General features: G+C 36.6%; 1 protein-coding gene across 1 annotated transcript in view; it reads left to right on the forward strand.

Moving 5' to 3' along the window:
• Positions 1-17,777, forward strand: part of sfswap (splicing factor SWAP) — a 43,202-nt gene extending 25,425 nt beyond the window's left edge. The window contains exons 15-19 of the mRNA XM_033975974.2: positions 1,180-1,469; positions 4,260-4,391; positions 5,752-5,886; positions 10,965-11,037; positions 17,259-17,777. Of these exons, the coding sequence (XP_033831865.1) occupies positions 1,180-1,469; positions 4,260-4,391; positions 5,752-5,886; positions 10,965-11,037; positions 17,259-17,324 (696 nt within the window). The 3' untranslated portion in view covers positions 17,325-17,777. The remainder of the gene's footprint in view (positions 1-1,179; positions 1,470-4,259; positions 4,392-5,751; positions 5,887-10,964; positions 11,038-17,258) is intronic.
• The last annotated feature ends 2,012 nt before the right edge of the window (positions 17,778-19,789 follow it).

Genomic DNA, 19,789 nt, shown 5'->3' on the forward strand with positions numbered 1-19,789 from the left:
ACATCCACTTTACAGCTGTCAGACCAGTCTCTATGTATGTTGTAATCCTACCTAAAGATGTAGGTGTGTTCAAGAGAAGTAGTTTTGTTCACAATCTGGTAAAGTTAGCATTAAGATTTTTTCCTTGAGCTTGAAGGAGAACAAATATTATGCATTATTTGTACTGTCATTTATATTGCCCTTTAAATTTGCCATTGAGCACCTTTGCTTTGGCAATTATGACATGCTATCAGCAGATGTAATGAATGCGAGTTGATGGCAGAAATGCTTAAAATGAGTTTGGCAATTATTTATGGGCAGCACGGGAGACCTCTAAACTTTAACTGAGATGTGACAATTTAAGGAAATTCAAAATGGTGGTTTGTTTTTTTTTATTCTCAGAGGGAGTGAACTTGCTAAACAAGCGCATTATATTAACATAATTACAACTCCACGTATGTTTTGGATGAGGGAACAATGTTATAGCATGGTTAAAAGCTAAAAAGTTGATTTTGCACAATACCCTTTAAAGGAAAACATTTTTTGTTCCATTTGACTCTTGTAATCAACAGATTTTAAGATTTTGTTAGGAATTGTCTTTTCTTTTACTTCAGGCCCAGACTAGTATTTTCAATTCACATTATGTAAATCTGAACCTGACAAATGATGTGTGCAGTAGGAAAGAAGTTTTACAAAAACTCTCATTCTTTCCCTCGCCATGGCGCGCTGGCGACCACTGAAATATCTGTCCCACTAGTATGCAAATCAGATTGTTTTGCAACATGTTGCAACTCTCATAAACTGCTATACTACATCTTTGAAATGGAGTTTCACTCTTGCAAACAAAACTATAAACACAGGACATGGAAGACAATACAATGCCTATGTATTTCATGTGAAAGCATTGAATTTTGTTTGCATATTTTGGTCATGTCAAGTCCTTCTTTAGGGAATACATCTATTCCCCAAATACAGGTTTAATCTTTTTACCTCAAAAGCCTTGTTGGCCACCTGTGCCTCATTAGGTGGATAGATGCCCACATTTATTGTCTGGCTGTACAGAGCAGGGTCTTATGGGAAATCTCTCCTTGTGCCCTATGTCAAAGAGCAAAGCTTCACTGTTAGCTCAATCAATGGCTGTCTGCATCTCCACATCCATTCATAAAACCTGAGCTGATCCACTGCTTTGTGTGTCTCCAGATGCAGGAAGCTCTGTCCACTCTGTCAGACATGTCATCAGTGGCACCGGTCTACGTTCTTGATCAGAGGATCCCCACAGAGACCCACGTGGCCTATCGCAGCAGGGATGAGCCATCTTCCTCCTCACACTCCAGAGGGTCAGACAGAGAGCGTGACAAAGGCAGGGACAAAGACAAGAAGAAAAAGAAGCACAAAAGACGATCTCGGTCTAGGTCCAAGTCTAGATCCAGATCTCGGTCCAAGTCCAAACACTCTCTCCCCAGTGCCTACAGAAGAGGTCACAGGTCCAGGTAAGAACTAAGGAACTAGGAACTATTAATAGAACTCAGATTACTTTCATTCATTCTGTTTTGATTCAGCCAATTTCAACTTTTCACACATTGATATGCCTCAGTATAGGTCTTTCTATATTTAGTTGTATTGACTATGGCATACCTTTATGCCTTTTAACTTTTTGATGGTATACTTTTGCATTTATTCAATTAGAGGTGTTTATATTGCTCAGAAATCCCTTGAAAAGCGTTTACTCTGAGCCTCTCCACAGGTCAATGATAATTCAAATGCCATACCGTGGAACATTCCAGGCAAAGCAATAACATCTCCATGGAGACGAGCAGGTGGCAGACTTTCTATTCGAAAAGTTACACAATGCATCTTTAAATAATTCTGTTGATTTTGACATATTTGTTATTCCAGCTCCTATAGGTTGTGCTTAAATCAATTGTTCAATTAATGTCATTTGGACTGCACTTCACCCAAGGGTTGAGAGATAGCCTGTTAACAATAGAAAAACAAATGTTCCCATCAAAAACCCATTATCCTTACTTATTTAACTAAAACATTTTAAAACAGATCTCACATAGTAGCCTCACTCTTCTTTGCCTCGCTCTTTGATGCGCTTTACATATAAAAAACACAAGTCTTTTTTTATGTAAATTGTTCAGTTATGAGCTACCCTTATAACAACAGCACTTGCACATTTGTTGTTATTAGAAAAGATTTATTTATCTCTTAGATTAAATTACCAGAAAGGTCAGTGCTAAATGGATTCCAAAACTGCATAACGTGTCTGATATTTACTAAATTAAAGCAGAGCAAATGAATATGTAGCTCTTTTTCTCTTCCTAATAACATGGAATGCATAGTTAAAGGCCTTGTGCCTATTTTTTTTTTTTTCATGCATTTGATCAAAATTTTTCTTGCCCCAGTACAGATATATTGTATAAACAGTTCAAGAGGGCAATATATGTCCATTTTATACTGTCTGCATCTAAGTATGATTGTGTTTTATTGTTCAATAATCATTCAATAAAGCATTAACATGATAGTTGTTGTTAGCTTTAACTTGACTGAAAACACCACTCTGATCTAGAAAGTTGTAATGAATAAACTCATTGTGTTTGATAATTAGGTTGCTTGGAATGCATAAGGTAAGTGAGGAATAACTTTGGATCACTGTTTAAAATAAACTAGTTCCGTTATTCACATTTTTTACGACATTAAAAATATGGTACAATGCCTTTAATGTCACCCGTTGCATGTCCTGTGCTAAAGTTTGGACAATGGGCATTACAGGAACACAGATCAAATACAAAACAAAATAAATATTTGTAGAATCGCTTGCATCACACTTCTCATTCCCTCACTTTTCTCATTAACTATGAATATGATACTTTCTAGCCACCACTTCCACTCGCCGTTGATTGGCTCCATTGTTTCTGGGAATATTTATGTCCTTAACAAAAGGGCAAGACGGAGAGAGAGGGCAGGAGAATTTGAGAGAAGTGGAGCGTCAAATTATTCTCTAATTTTTTTTTCATCTGAGACCTGTGTGCCCGTGTCCCAGCAGCAGCAGGATATAAATCACAGGGTTATTAATCATTATGTTCTCGGCCTGTCACATTACCTGTCTTAATGCCTTTAACAATGGCAGCTCCTAGTGCTCTGTCAAGGAGCCTGGCTCTTAAGTTCTTCCTATTGGGAGGTTAAACAGTGATTTAGTGAAATATTGTGTTGTGGATAGTGTACTAGCTTTGTCAGAGGTTTCACTTGACAGCAATGGGTAGTTGAAGCATGTTTTTTAATAGAGTTGTCAAAAATATCAATCAGTAGGGTTGTTCTAATACTAATACTGGTATCGACAAAAGCTCAGATACCGCTCATTTTCTTTAGAGATTGCCTTTTACTAGAGTTATTCTTTGCTCTGGTACGGTAACAAAATTGAGCAGCCTTAGTTTACTTCTTCACACTATGCGGTGTTGGATTGGATCCCAAATAAAGGTATCTGAACAACATTACTAATCAATACTACAACTAGTATTGAAACTAGATACTCATTTGAATGGGTATCGACACTAAAAAAGTCACATTCACACAGGACAGAAATGATCCTTTTCTGAACAGCTTTAGAATGATCTAGAGCTGTATCAGAACAAGTATAAGACCAACTAGACTAGTATACGCCCATGTACCACTACGGAACCTACCTCGAAGACTGAAGGATTACACAGATGTAAGACCACATGGCAGTATTTTTAATGTTGAAAATCACATTCTTTTGTTTAAAGAAAGAGCATTTTTAATATTTTTGTCTGGAATGTTCCACAGTATGACATAAAACATATCTAATTTGCATTTATTCAATTACACATGCTTTTATTGCTGAAAAGGCTTTGAAATAACTTTGCCTGGTGGCGTTACCTGTGTTTGTCTCCATGGAGGTTTGTTTAAAAGGTTTGCGAAATCTCTCCATGTAGACAAGCAGGTAGAGAACCCTTCACCAGGTGCATAGGACGTTTAATACTATGCTTAATAAAATATTTAGTTCATCACTTTAGCCCTCATATATTTGGACAGGATGTATAACTTTTTACTGGTAAATTTTTGATCAATCTCTCACTCTGGTCTTTATTCTATGCTATACAGTTTGAATGGTTTTGACTACATATTTTATGCTTTATTGTCATCACCTCTCTGCTGTACTTTTTACCCTTGATCTTTAATGAGTTTGCTCCTCTCACTCTCTTCACGCTGTGTTTTCATCTGCGCCTGCCTCCCTCTGTGTCCCGCTGTTTGTCCAGATCACGCTCGTACTCCCCGGGGAGGAGGAGCAGGAGGGGGGCGTCATCAGAGAGAAGGTATGAGGAGCGCGAGCGAGAGCGCTATCATCGCAGCAGTAGCTCAGGCGCACCCCGAGGCCACTCTAGGTCCAGGTAAACACCACACACTCCCCCGCTGATAGTTCCACCTCTGGGAATACTGATTAGCACCGTGAGAGATGGTAGGGTGGTACTCTTACATAAACATTTTCTTGTAATAGATAACCTTTTTATCTAGTTAGTGCATTTGCCTCCAAACTACAAAATGCATGGTTTGTGTCAAGATATACTTGTATATCAGTATATTTCTTATCGTGTGAACTGTCTGTATGGATTGTTTTTGTCCTAGCACCAAGGTTTACTTTGAAATAATGCTTCATCAGGAAATAGTACTTTAGTTGTTTAGTGGATTCATCTGTCAGTTAATGGTTTCTTAGTTGACCTCTTTTTTTTTTCTTTTTTCTTCTTTTTTATTAGTCAGTTATTTTAGATTGAGTGGACAACAGCAGCAAGGAGTGAGTTATCTGAACTTTCAGGAATGACTGGAGAACACGCTTGTCAAAAGTATCGAAAATCAGATACTAACCAATACTAAAACTAGTATTGAAAAAAATCACGTGGAAATATAAATGTACTATTATGCAATGTTGAAAATGACATTCCATTGTCTGAATAAAGAGTGTTTTGAGTTGTGTATTGAGAGTGTAATGAGTATTGAGTCCTTTGTATCAAAATCGAGAAATTTTAGTATTGTGAATACTAGGCAAGGCAAGTTTATTAGTATAGCACAGTTCGTACACAAAGTAATTAAAAATGCTTTACAGAATAAGAAAGACATTAAAATCACACAAATCAAAACATGAATAATCACAAATAATCATCATAAAATTAACATCAAAACAGAAGAGCGCACAATAAAAACTTTTCAGTGATACTACTACTACTACACTAATGGACAGATTATCTGCTTTTTCTCTTAAGAAGACGCTGTTTACTAGTATTTATGTAGTAGTAGTTTTTGTGTGGGAGCCTAATAATTTTGAGTCTTTTGGCCAGCACCATGTCCTGCCCCCTTTTTAGTCAATTAATCAAGTTGACCAAGAATTGCTTTAGTTGACTACAGTCCTACAAGTAAAGGTTGTCTGGACTTAGTTTTACTATGCAAAACTATAGTAATACTAAAGCTTTTTGTTCATTTGTGGTTCATCAAACCACAAATTTTTGACATTTCCTTTTCAAAGCTGCAGGACAGATAAACCCTCTCTCTCTCATCGTAGCAAGCAGCAGATTTTAATTTACATGTTTTTTAGAGTTGAAAAATGGCTGTGACTTTTTTTTTAACCCTGTATGACCCAGAGCCTGATTTTTTTGGAATAATCACAAGTAACTACAGAAAAGTGGCCAGAGCCTGCGGGTAGGTGAAAACGATTTGACAATTTTTACTTAAAATGTGCCCTTTAAATCTTCTTTCCAGGTCTCCATCTGAAAAAAGCAGGACATCTTTATTATCAGGACTTGCTCAGGCTGCTGGTTCATCCCTGTCGCCATACGCTTCACCCAGAGGAGCATCACCAGCTGCTAGCCCCGCCTCCAGTCTGGCACTCTCCAGGTAAGTCTCAGTTTGTCTGCCACTCCTCGTATTATGGACATTCAAAGTGTTGTAGTTGATGTTTGTGAGATATATTGTCAGATTTGCCATTACTTGTCAAAATATTTTTTTAAAAAGCTACAAAAAGAGATGCTTGAAAATACAAATGAGCAGGAGCTTGCAGTGTAATTACAAACAAGGGTACAAGGTGATTTTTTTTGGCACTTTTGCGTTTAATTTTATGGGACTTGAACCTAAATCTGAGACATTTACAGGTATGTTTTAGCACATTTCTGGTTTATTGCTAAAATGTCTGAATATGAGCCCAAAAAACCTATAAAAAAAAGTGTCAATATTGCTATCCCCTATACCCAAATGCTCCTTACATGTGAAAAGGCCATTGCTAGTTACGCTTCACTATTTGGCACTACTCTCGCTTACGTACATTTTGCACTATTTGAAAACGGTTATTTAGAGAGTCATAACAAGTGACACCGGCCTGATGCAAAAGACTACAAAAGTGAACTATTCAGAGTAATCCCACAGAGACGATGCGGAGAAGTGCACAGGTAGTTAACGTTAATTATAGACATGAAAATGAAGACACCCAAGGACACACAAACCTGTTGACATGGAGAAAGACAGATGAGGTGTGGTGAAGAAAAGATAGCAAGTTGTTAAAATCATGTCTGAAATATGTCTGAGTAATAGCCACTTCACTGTCAAACTGAATAACTCACTCTGAATAAATGGGAGCTCTCACAAAACACTCAACACACTATTCTTTTACTGGGCAGCACAGTGGTTCAAATTATGAGGTTTAACTAATTGGTTGGTTACACATGGGAGTACCATTACCACTACTTCATTAAGTATTATCCCAAAAACAGTATTCAAGCGATATATGGAAATCGGCCTGTCACAATAATTACTACATCGAGTTATCACTTAATATATGAAAGCTGGAACAATATATTTTGGCGCTCAATATTTACCGTGGGTACTTTTTCCTTAGCAAAATTCTGAATATTTTGTGTTATTTTAGTCGTAATAGGATAAGATTTGAGCTGTGGAAAGTTGAATAACTCACTTCTATGGCTAATTATTGCTTCATTTTGCTATTTATTTGTTGCAGCTCTTGACTTTTAATGAAACAGTCTATTAAAAAATGCTTTTATTATCTTGGATTATCTTGCTGTATTTTAACTGTATCAGTGGTATAAAATAGTTTCATCATTATCATTTATCGCAGTGGACTCTGTAGCAATATATTGTGTTTCAAACTGTTATTGTGACAGCCTGATATGGAAAACCATTAAAATGTAATTGAAAATATAACTGAAATATCACTTTATACCGTAATAACACTGGCATTTTTTTAAATTTATTTATTTATTTATTTTTATCTGATCTGGTTGTAGCCTTTGTATTAAATTTATAAAATATTTTTATCATAGCTACACCTTTGATAATCTGAAACTATTGCAGTATTATCTACTTTGCAGAATTGCACAGTTCTAAATATACAGGTGGGTCAAGCATTATTTCTTTACACCCACAGGGATCAAAGTGTAAATCTATCAATCTGTTACATGCATTTTTTTATTTTATTTTTTTTCATTTTAGTGCCTTTTATATTTGTCATCTGCTACCAAAAGAAGAATTTTGTTAATGCTTATTATTATTATTTTTTTTTTATTATTATTATTATTATTATTAATCTTTTCTATAACACTATAAAAATTCCAACTGAGACCAACCAGCGTGATTGAAGGTCATATTTCTGAATCTTGATATTCTAGACTAATGCTTTTTGTTTTGAGTTTCATTTTCTTTGAGGACTATGCTTAATGCAATCAGGGCCAGTGCATTCTAATTTGCAATCAGATTTGTAGTTGTTTGTTTTCTGTCATGTTTCTCAGAGCATCGTAAGTGGCTTGTATTTGGGAGGAAACTAGATATTGAAATTTGTAGATATGTAATGAAGGGTGATGCATTGGTTCCATTATTGGTATTCGTGATATTGCAGCGGTTTAACAGATAACCAATAATAACATTTTGCCTATATTTGACACTGATATTTTTTCTAAGCTGCCCCAATCTCTTTTTGCCCATGTCACCTCTGTGCCTCAGATTTGTGTATACATGTATATATTTAGAAGATATAGATAAACAGCACAAATCGTGCTGGCCAAAGGAGGAGATACAGACCACAGACGTTAAGACCCGAAAGCTCCTGAGCTCCTAAGTACATCAAGGACAAGGCCCCAACAGATGCAGGGTGCTCAGCGAATGTCTCAGACAGTGGAGCGCAGAAGAAGAGGTGCTATAGAAGCCCAGATCTATCACACTAGACAAGACCCAAGGTGTAGGCTGTGCAAAGAAGCCCCTGAGACAATCCAGCACATAACTGCAGGTTGTAAGATGCTGGCAGGGAAAGCATACATGGAGCAGCATAACGAAGTGGCGTGCAAAGTGTACAGAAACATCTGTGCAGAGTACAGATGGGAGACCCCAAGGTCAAGGTGGGAAACACCTCCAAAGGTAGTGGAGAATGGTCGAGTCAAGATCCTGCGGGACTTCCAAATACAGACTGACAGAATGGTGATGGCAAATCAACCAGACATTGTGGTGGTGGATAAACAAAAGAGCAAAGCTAAGTGATAAGAACATTAGGAAAAAGGAGCACGAGAAACTAGAGAAATACCAGGGGCTCAAAGAAAAGCTGGACAAGGTCTGGAAGGTGAAGGCATCAGTGGTGCCAGTGACCTGTATCGGACAGTTGTGGCAAAGGAGCTGAATCGAAAGGCAAAGCTCTCGATTTACTGGTAAATCTACGTTCCTACCCTCACCTATAATCATGACCTGTGGGTAATGACCCACAGGACAAGATCGTGGATACAAGCATCCAAAATCGGTTTCCTCCACAGGGTGGCTGGGTGCTCCCTTAGAGATAGGGTGAGGAGCTTGGTCACATGGGAGGAGCTCGAAGTAGAACCGCTGCTCCTCCACGTCGAGAGGAGCCAGCTGAGGTGGCTCGGGCACCTGTTCAGTATGCCTCCAGTACGCCTCCCGAGGACACGCTAAAGCGACTATGTCTCTCGGCTGGCCTGGGAACGCCTTGGGGTCCAAACAGAGGAGCTGGAGGACATGTCTGGGATGTGGGAAGTCTGGGAGTCTCTGCTTAGATTGCTGCCCCTACGACCTGGCCCTGGATAAGCCGAAGAAAATGGATGTTGTAATGTAAAAAGCTGGGTATCCTACTTTAAAATTTTAATGATGGTATCAGCCAGGTAGAGAAATATTGAATATTGGCACAAAACAATCCATATTGGACCATCTCTAACACTAACTTATAGTAGTAGTATCAAGTTTGAGAGAAAAGCTTGTAACCCTAACACTAAAAAATGGGTATTTTTGCAATACCTTTGTAAGATAGCAAATATTGTGCAGTGATACCGATTCTATTTCAAGTGTAAATGTTGGTTTGTTTACCTCTATAATAGCTTTGTCCTTTCACAGAGGCAATTATTCTTAAGATGAATGTAGGAAGAGCTTGTTATGTTCAGTATGTCATTTTAGCAAAGCCAGTGAGTATGAGGCTGTGGTCCTTATTGAGTCCATGCTGCCGTACAGAAATAGTTATGAATGAAATGTCACTTGCTGGATTTAATTAAGACTTTTCTGAGCCCAATGTAACAATCTCTTATTATAAAATGTCAAACCGGAAAAAAAGGCACAATACAGTTTCTCATGATTTTCTTTTCCTTTTTTTCCCCCTCATTCTTTTAATGTATCTTCTTCTTGTTTATTTTATTTATTAAATTCTAAATTAAATACCATATCATTTGTTTAGGTGATTACTGCAATTAAAGTTAAGTTTGGACCATAAACTGGCTATAAAGAAGTGGACTGAGTGAGTGTGACGTCTCCAGTCAAATGAAGCTTTTATAGGGGCGAATTTGGAGCCAAGTTCTATATTTGGAATTCTGACCGCAAGTATCAAAACAAGCAAAGATCCAATCCAGAGCAAGGCTGTTGAAGGCAGCTCACCTTCCCATCCGCATTTCTGGCTTAGCAGGGAGTGGGTGTTCAGCAATGTTGTCACTCAAACCTGTTGCAAACGTTCATATCTTGAAATTGCGAAACACCAGCGTCATGTAGAGTAGCTTAATACAAACATTTAAAGACCAAAATTAACCTGAAAACAGCAGTTACAGAAAGAGGACGAGAGAGGTTTTTCAATAGAATGTGAATTGGAGTCAAAATCGATGGCGCCAGAAGCGCGCCCATGCCCACTTCCTGTTTGTAACACCTAGCGGGTTAGCTATGTCCATTTACCATACAGTCTATGGCTTGGACAGAACCACAAAAGATATTGAAATGTGTTAAAGGAACTGTACGTAACCTGTATATAGAGAACACATAAGTTTTTCTCATTTTCATTATAGGGACAGGGCATAGCTCACGTGAAAGCTCAGAACCTCCACAATTTAGTCACTGAGCTGCAGAGGTGCTGGGGTTTAAGTAGTGAGGATTCAGATCTCCTTCTGGGTTTTAGGATTTAACCACATGATTTCAGCATTGAACCTGGCAACCCACTCTTGTGAAGTTCATTCTGCTTTTGATTGAATAATTGAGAACCTAAACAAATTATAATATAAACAACATGGCCAACATGTTTGATGTTTTTTTGTAATTAAATCAGTAATTGTTGTTATTATTAGTAAAATCTATATTTTATTTTGAGATTTTATAACACTTCGTTTTATGTCTCTGCAGGTCACTAAAATAAGCAGTTCAAAATATTAGCATTATCAGGCTTGAATACTTTCAGTGATCCTGATGGGTGAATACTTCAATTTTATTTTGTTTTTACCCGACTTACTAGTGTTTTTGGACCCTATATTTTCAAATGCTATTTGATTTTACAAGGATTTTCTTTTTCCTTTGTCTCTCCTCTCCCATGTTCATTGTTCCTTTTACCTGTCGAGTTGTGAACATCTCTGAAGCCCTCATAAATACTGAATGCTCTCTGCAGTTTGCTCTGTTGTGTTGTTCTGCAGCTTACTTACTTTGTCTCCCTCTTCTCTCGACAGGGACGGCTCTCAGGAGAAAGACAAGGCTGTGTCCTCCACTATAGTATCGTCTGTGCAGTCCAAAATAACTCAGGTATTTTCTTTGTTTCTCTCCCTTTCTAAAAGTGCTTTTATGTCCTGTAGTTTTTTAAAGTTTGGCTTGAAGGCTCTATACCTGATTTAATTTATTTATTATTATTATTTATTTTATTTTTTTTGTATCAATATTTTGTTTGATTTCAAGTATTCATAGGTGAAAGGTTTTCATTTGACATATGTAAATACAGATTTGATTTGACACAGAATAAGTGCACATATCTACAGGGAGGAAGCATTTCACCACTGTCACCCACTAAAGGTGATGTGTTGCTTGTAAATATGTAGTAGAGACATCAGCCGTATGAAAAAGATAAGTCATAAACATATGTTGAAGTTGGTTCTGCATAGGCAAGTATGAGCCTGTCAGTCCATTTTGAAATCAGGAAATAGCACATGACAGAAAATCCCACTGGGAATTTCAAGTAGTTCAGAGAAAACAGAAGGCTTAAATGTTTGGTTTTTTTTGTGTGTTTTTTTGGTTGCTCATTGCAATTAATGCTCCCACTGCAGATCTAATAAAATATGCACACCAAATATATTTTATAGCAAGACAGATAATACAATCACATAGGGCGTCGTCACAATTTTGTGTCATGTAGTGGTAGTTTTCGAGTTAACAGCTTTGTTCAGTAGATACTGGCAAGTCAAGTGCTGAAATTATCCAAATGATTCTAGTGAATATGTATAGAGTTTAAAAACACAGTGGAGCATTTCCTGTACAACCACATGACATCACAAGGTGGAACTGAGTGTTTTCTGTTTGAAGAAGAACTCAGCTTAAATATGCAAGGTTTGTGTGTTAAACATGTGTGAAAGGAACAAAACACAAGTCTGGCTATATTTTTGGAGAGGAAACAAGATTATAACATAGATCAGAAAATAGCATAATATGAGCCCTTTAATTGCCAATTAACATAAATAATATTCTTAGTTTCTTTTTTCCCACACATTTTTACTGACAAAGAATTGGCTGTAGACCTCAGTTAAAAAGACCAAAGCGTATCATTGACAATTAGAAATGAAAGCATCTCTATTTCAATTTAAAATTTGATTAACTGCAAAGCCCTAATTTTCATAAAAATGTATGTTCAAGAAGTTTTTTAATGCAGTGATTATGAAGACACTAGGTTTAACCTCTTCAAATCAGGCTAACTATTACACATAGTTTTTTTGCCTGTTTTTTTTTCCTTACATTTATTCAACAGCAGAGAATGAGAGCGTACTGATAATAGGCAGTCCAGCTCACACATTATGATGCTTAGATTCTTATTGTGGCAAGTGTATGTCTCTGTGAAACTTCAAGTCGGTTGTGCAGTTGAGTTTTAAATTGAAACTTGGTGTTTCAAGAGGTTCTGAACTGTGAGTAGGCCCAAGTCCAAAAAGCACAAAGGCTAAAGTTAATGGAGGTCAATAGAGTGTGAATGGCCATGCTCGCTGCTGTTTGATACCTGATCAAATCTTTTCCTTCTCTGTCCACTGTTTGAAATCAAAATGTGCATTTTATCACCCTAAAACTCAACCAAAATACAATTTTGGTTGCCGCAATTATCAATTTGAAAAGGCTGCTATTATTTAGATAATAAAATGTCCTTTGCAAAGAACAAAATATCTTGTCGTCCACGTAGAAAATTGAATTCTGCCAACTGAACAAATGTCTTTAAGAGTGAATGCATTCTTTAATTCTTAAACTTTTGTCCAGTTGACAGTTATTTTTTTGCCATGTGAGAAAGCTTGTACGTGTAGTTTAGACCTCTAAGCTTCAGCATACACCTTTTTTTTTGTTTTTTGTTTTGAGGCACGTAAAGACGTGTGTGCATATCATGTACATATTTATTTTCAAGTAACTGAAATAAACATTCATTTATTCATTCATTCAGCTGTCAAAATCATAAAAATGAATTCATTTTCTGTTCTTTTTTTTTTTTTTGTTCAAAATTATGCAGCCTTATCACTCACCAATCAAAATATCTCAGCGGGAAAACACCTGAGCTTGTGGATTACCTACATGTTCCACTATGGCAGTGCATCTGTGATGTCTTACAAACATATGTTGAATAATTCACAACCTCCTCATCTTCTTATTTTTTACTTCTCCACAGTCCTCTTCACTTCTCTATACACCTTTGTTTATCCATCTTCTGTTCATTTATTGTCAAGGTACAGTCTTGAGTGAAGCTTTCAGACATAACCTTGGCACATTTGATTCATCACTGTTAGATGACAATGTTTATTTGTTGCACCTTTTGAAAGTAAGGTACAGAGTTAAACATTTAGACAAATGGAATTAAAGACAATTGAATCCAAGAGGGAGAAAAAAAGAAATAACACAGTACAGCACAGTAACTTTGTTTCCCCAGGCATCCTGTTTAAAATTTAAAGAGCCTTGATTTAGACAAGTGTAATCAAAAGAGTTGTGTATCAGTACATTACCATTAAATTGGCTAATGTTGCTCTTTAGTTTGTTTCGAGGTTGGGGAATACACCTAATGGAACTGTTTAACTGATAGTGAGAGGTGGGCCCACAGGTGGTATATAGCAAGTCACAAACGGTAATATATGTGATTTAATGGTTTATTTTGGCATTAATGTGTACTTGCACATTCAAAAGATAAGAGATCTTGGCCAATATTTAGCTTAGACTGTCACATTTGATTAATATTAATATGTTGGTGTCAGCTGTTGAAATTTTACCAAGAACAACAGCAGCACCTCACAAGAAAATGTTATGTACGGAAATAAACAATTAATGAAGCATAAGGATTGGACAGTGCCATAACAACTTGGAACTAACTGGAACTTTTTTCCACGTAGGTTACGACCTCAGATTGTCCCTGCTGAATTAACTGCTATATAAACAATATGGCTAATGCTAAACAAAAGGCTAAAAGAAATGTAAACATTAAACAAATGTCTCCAACAAGTGAAATAACAGAATATTGTCGGTGTTTATGTGATGGTTGACCTTCAAATTAACTTTTTGCGGTGATTAGTATTGTTGTATGTCACAATTTAACTCGTATGTGAAGTGGGAGTCCTCCGATTTATCTCTCAGTTCACAAGTTCAAGTAGCGTTCCAGGGCATTTTTTCATATCGGAATTGAGAAAAATCCTACGCATCATAAAGGCTGATTACAATGCATATGAAAGGTTAGACTAATTTCACTAAAATATAGTTATAATTAGGGGGGGTGAGTTTATAATTGTACCTCCTGTTTGAAAATGGGCCGCAGATGTGACATACGTATAGGTAATTCCATAACCTGTCAACCATAATGTTAACAAGGTCCAAAACTTACAATATTTGATATGAGAATACACAACAGTTGGTTGGTGCTACAGTACATCATATACTGATCATAGTGTCTTAATGGTGTTTACTGCATTAGGCTTGCTCTCCATTCTCGGTGAACCATTTTTGCTCGAATTGGACAGGAGGGATTTCAGACCCACTCTTATTTTGCACAGACTAAATGAAGATACATTAGACAGAGTGATGCATTGTTTATTGGCTGCAGATCCAGTGTGTAAACTACATCTTGGGACATTCCATTTATGAAATATCCTTTGGTTTGCAGCTGTGAAGGGACGTTCTTTCCCTCCATTCATCAGAATTGTAAGCCTTGTTTTTTTGGCTGTGTACCTGTTTGATCAAAGATTACAAATTAACTATATATTATATTTTTGTTGTTGCGCACGTCATTTAAATATGTTGTAGTTATAGATAAAAGTTATTGTATGTGCAGATGACAGGTTTTCTTCTTTTGTTTGTTTGGAGGGATAGTATATATGTTTAATATTTCTGAGTTTTACATAAGTCAAGTGGCAGTTTGTGATAATTAGGCTGATTAAATTATAGAATTAGCTTTGACCCTTGTTTGGAGTATGGTTGCAATGTAAGGTTCTAAGGACATGGAATTACCTCAACAAATGCCTTTCCAATTTCCAAGCATGAAGTAAAATGATAAACCTCACCACATTTGAAACAGGTTAAAACTATTCAAGATTTTTATCAAAACCTTACTCTGTGCCTATTTTTTTTCTCTCTAAAAAAACGAACCAGTTCATTTTAAATAGTTTGCAGTGGTCCAAAGTTGTTCCTCACTTACCTTATGCATTCCGATCATCCTAATTATTCACAATGTTGAGTTTATAAGCACTTTTCACAACTTTTAGAGACCAGAACAGCTAACAATAACATGCTAACTACGCACTTTCTGATAATTGGACAATAGAAAGGTTTATAATTGGATGCAGACAGTACACAGCAAACTTCTTTTGACCAAGAAGCTGCTTATACAAAATATCTATACTGGGGCAAGACAAATTTAGCTCAAATACATGGAGAAAGTGGTATTGTAACATGTCATCTGCACTTTAAATGGACACTATGCCCCTGAGCCTTTATTGTGTTTGGGAATTCTCTGCAGCACTGGGATTTACTGAAAGTAGCTACTAACTGATGTGATGTGACAGTCCCTTCCCTTTGTGATTACCACTGTTAATTTGTCTCATCTGTCAGGAGAGCTCAGGGGTGCGGGTATTTGTTCACACCAATATGAATCACTCCCAATATGCAAATAAGGGTTTGGTATTCAGCTATGCAAGCATTCGCCCCCTGGTCAGCACAATCTTACCTGAACCAGGAAGGAAGTAAAAAGTGCAGCTCTGTAGTTTCAACTTGTGATTAATATTCATACGGGTTGCAGATGTAAATATGTATTGTGCGAGTTTTGTATATGGTGCACACTGTCGCTGGTTTGATAAGGATGTGTTTAACTGTAGTGTGTGTAGGGCTGCAGTTGTTAAATCGTTAAAAGTATTCATATAGGACAACAGCAGAAAGGCGAAGTGAGTGTGTTAGCTGAAGATTTGTTATTTTTGGTATTTACATGTGAATCATGAGTTTAATCTGCTTTTTTACAAGTTGAATCTAGTTAAATGTATTGTTCAAAGTTCAATAGCTCAATTTTTTTAGATAATAAGGTGTAGACCTCGAGCAAAACAGACACGTAGCTATCAGTTAATGACTCTAAAGGAGTTTTCACATCACATACAAAGACCCAATGCTAAATAGTTTGAGATTTTGTTTACCTCAGCTTATCTTCACTTTTCTCAGAAGAATAACACTTTTCTGATGGGCGAAAGATTTGGCTCTCCCTTAGCAGCAGCACTCACACACCCAGCTCATTCTGTACAGGCGCACTTTGCTTTTGTGAGCTTATCGGCTGGACGCTGCATCCAGAGATGTCTTTGGGCCCAATAGAACCAATCACATCGCACAGAGAAAGGACAAACAAAAGAGTGTAGCCCGGACTTTGACTTTAAAAATGCACAGTGCTGCAGACTGGAGACTTGATTCCCAGTGGGATCAGCAGTAGCGGCAGCGCTTGCACATTAAAGGCGTAATTTGATTGAATTGTACCACTTTATCCAATCCCATTTGCCCCATTCTTACAAATTGGCTTTTTTTCACTGCAGACTTTGTGCTTTCTGTTATGTAGGTTGTTGGATTTTTAAAAATTTGAGAAAAGGAAGAGTCCTAACCGATTAGTTTTGAGATCCATTGTATTTTTTTGGAAGCTGATGCAGGATTTGAGTGGGAGGATGGTTAGCTGTGTCTTTGGGTGCGTTCACTTCTTCTAAGACATGAATGTGTGTGTGTGTGTATTGTGTTTGTGTATTTGTGTGTGTGTTCAACTGCCAAGCAGAATAAATGGAAGATTTGTCATTAAAAGTCTTTACCACAGCCCTGGAACAAACAAGGCCTTAGGGCGCTGTTCTCTCCCTTGTTGATAAAATAGATTCAAGGAACTATACAACCCTTAAAGTTCCACTACAGAACCTTTCTACTGTCTCCATGGAGATTGTTTTGCATGGAGTAACATTAAATATATATGTTTTGCAATTATTCAATTACAATTTGTCAATTTGTTTTTTGCAAAAGAAAACACACATTCTTACTGTGAGTGGGCTTGCTTATCCACAGATCTGACTTTTAACTGCCTGTGTTCATGGAGAGAAATACGTTTAATACTATACTGAGGAATATTGTAGGTGAAGGAGTCTTTTTTGAGACAAGGAGGTGGCAGATCCTCCATCAGAGGTTGTACAGCGCTCCTTTAATGTGAATAAGCAGAAAATGATGAATCTTAGTTGATGGTTGTATAGCGGAGGTTTGATACTTGGTCTAATATCTTGTTTACTTTCTTCTTCCAGGATCTGATGGCCAAAGTGCGAGCTATGTTAGCCACCTCAAAGACCTTCCAGCCTCCAACCTCCTGAAGAATCCTCTGATATCTTCACACATCAGACACGTTGGATTTGAGTTTGGCCTTCTCAGAATCTTCAACTATTCAAACTTTTATTATCAATGTGGACCTTGGATTACTTTTTCACTCACAGACAATAGCCAAGAACATTACAACCCCTGCAATGCTTTCACCATTCTTAGCAGCCTGAGAAAAGGCTGCCAAGACTCATATTGTGTCCTTCTATGAAGGCGTGTGTTGTTTTGATAATCTCTGACTTGAGTTGATTCTTCTACGCCAGCTATTTTCCTTCCGTCTCTTTGCGGCTCTTCACCAATTTCCTCAGAAAAAAACCCTCTTAGTTTTGTACTCTGCTCTCCTTCTTTGCGCGTGGCCTTCTCTTTCAGTTTCCAGTTTGTACTTGAATGAATTTATTGAAGAAATACTTTCTAATCCAAACTGTCAATAAACTGTCAACTCTAATAGACTGTTGGCCTCGACTCCGTTTGTTTTTCACTTGAGACAAATGTCACAACCTTTGGAACAAAATATGCTTGAGATCCTCTTTAGCATTCCATCTGTTACTAGCAAACACCTCACATTGATTTGACTTATCTTATTTTGATTACCTTACCCTGGAAAGGACTAAATATTTCCATAATTTGCCATTAGTATACCATAAATTATTACTTACTTAAGAGTTAAACTGTCCAAGTACCCTAGATGCACATTTTACCAACTTGCAGAGATTCTTTTAAATGTAGTCAAAGTGTAAAGTTTAATAGAATGACTGATGTGTCCTTTTGATGCTGAACCAAAGACAAAAGTCCAATATAGTGCACAATAAAATTTAAAGTGCATATGGCAGGTTAGACTACTAATTTCACTAAAACATAGTTTTAGAGGTAATTTCATAACTGTTACCTAGCAACCATAATGTTAATTAGGGCCAAAACCTCTAATTTTCACAATAGTTATGATTACACTAATAAAAACACCTTTAAACAGCCAGTAAAAATGTCTTCCTGCATTTTGGATAACAGAAGTATTCCATTTTAGAACTCACCAATACATCACTACAAGGCTTCCTTTTTTTCTCAACTTTTTTTTCCACAAACTACCACTTGTGATGTAACACTATGATAAATATTGTCCACAGGTTCTATCCTACCAAACCAAGCTATTAGAAATACATTTACACTGAAGTTAAGATTTTACCAACTACATTAATACCTTGAACTAAACTATAACATCTTGCACTCAATCTGGAGAGAGCAAGCAGCACCGAACATTGTTAAGGCTGAGCTGTTCTCTCATCTCACTTTCATTTAAAGTTTGGCTGCAGTTGAGCAGCACAGAGCACAGTTGTCTTTTAAAGTTTGGTAAACACAATGACACAGCAGAGGAGATGAGCCCCAGGTGCAAAGTAAAGCAATGCAGAGCTAAACACTGAGGCAATGACTAAATACACTAAACAAAGTATGTAATGTATGTAATAATACACTGCACTTCACGTAATCTGTCAGTGTCTGGACCAAACGACAAAGAATCATTGATAAAATATACTTTCTTGTGAAGTATCATCTGACCTTCAAACATTTTTCGCATCTAACAAAAAAAATACATGGGATTGTGAGATTTAAGTCAGGAAAAAATTGAGTAAGAAAGAACTATGCACAAAGTAGTTTTTCAGAATATGAATAAAACTAATAAAAAATTGAAATTCAAATGAGGAAATGTTTATGGGAACTGAACCACTTTACTTTATTTATTTTTACATGCATGTTAATTAACGAATTTATATTTATTTAAAAATAATAAAAAAAATATATTAATTGAATGAAACATTTTTTTGTATAATTTATCTTCTACACTGTTCCACTATGTATCCTAAACTTTCTAAACTAAAATTGAAAAAAGGACAGAAATGTGATAAAGATAAATCCAGTCAGTACACATCATGGTATTTATTATTCTTTTGTCTCTATTGAATTTTAAAAAGCAGCCTACAAAACCATCACCATTATTTTGTGTCTCCTCCTGTTGGTGCATTTCACACAGCATTCATAATTGGTCAACATTAAAATGGTGATTGGAAAGTGTAGTTTTTTGCTTTCCAGAAGAATCCATTAGTTTTGTCCAGATGAGCTTTGAAACTACTTCCTTCTTGGACCACTTCTGGGTGAATGAGGGATTACACTGACTAGTCGTTGCATCTGATTTGCTATTCTATGACATCATCACCGCAGCTAAACACATGGACAAAGTGGCAATGTGTAGGAGATTAAACTGTCAACCTTAATGAGTTTAGACTCATTCATCTTGTGTGTTTAGCGTTTATTTACAACCCCAATTCCAATGAAGTTGGGGCTGAAGCTGTATAAAACTTTAAAAAAAAACTAAACTATATTGAACTGAATAAACTACAAAGATGTGATATTTAATGTTCAAACTGATTTTAATGTCTTTAATGTTTTTATCCCAATATTCACTTATTTT

This window comes from Periophthalmus magnuspinnatus, chromosome 12, assembly GCF_009829125.3.
Source record: "Periophthalmus magnuspinnatus isolate fPerMag1 chromosome 12, fPerMag1.2.pri, whole genome shotgun sequence".
Classification (NCBI taxonomy): Eukaryota; Metazoa; Chordata; class Actinopteri; order Gobiiformes; family Gobiidae; genus Periophthalmus; species Periophthalmus magnuspinnatus.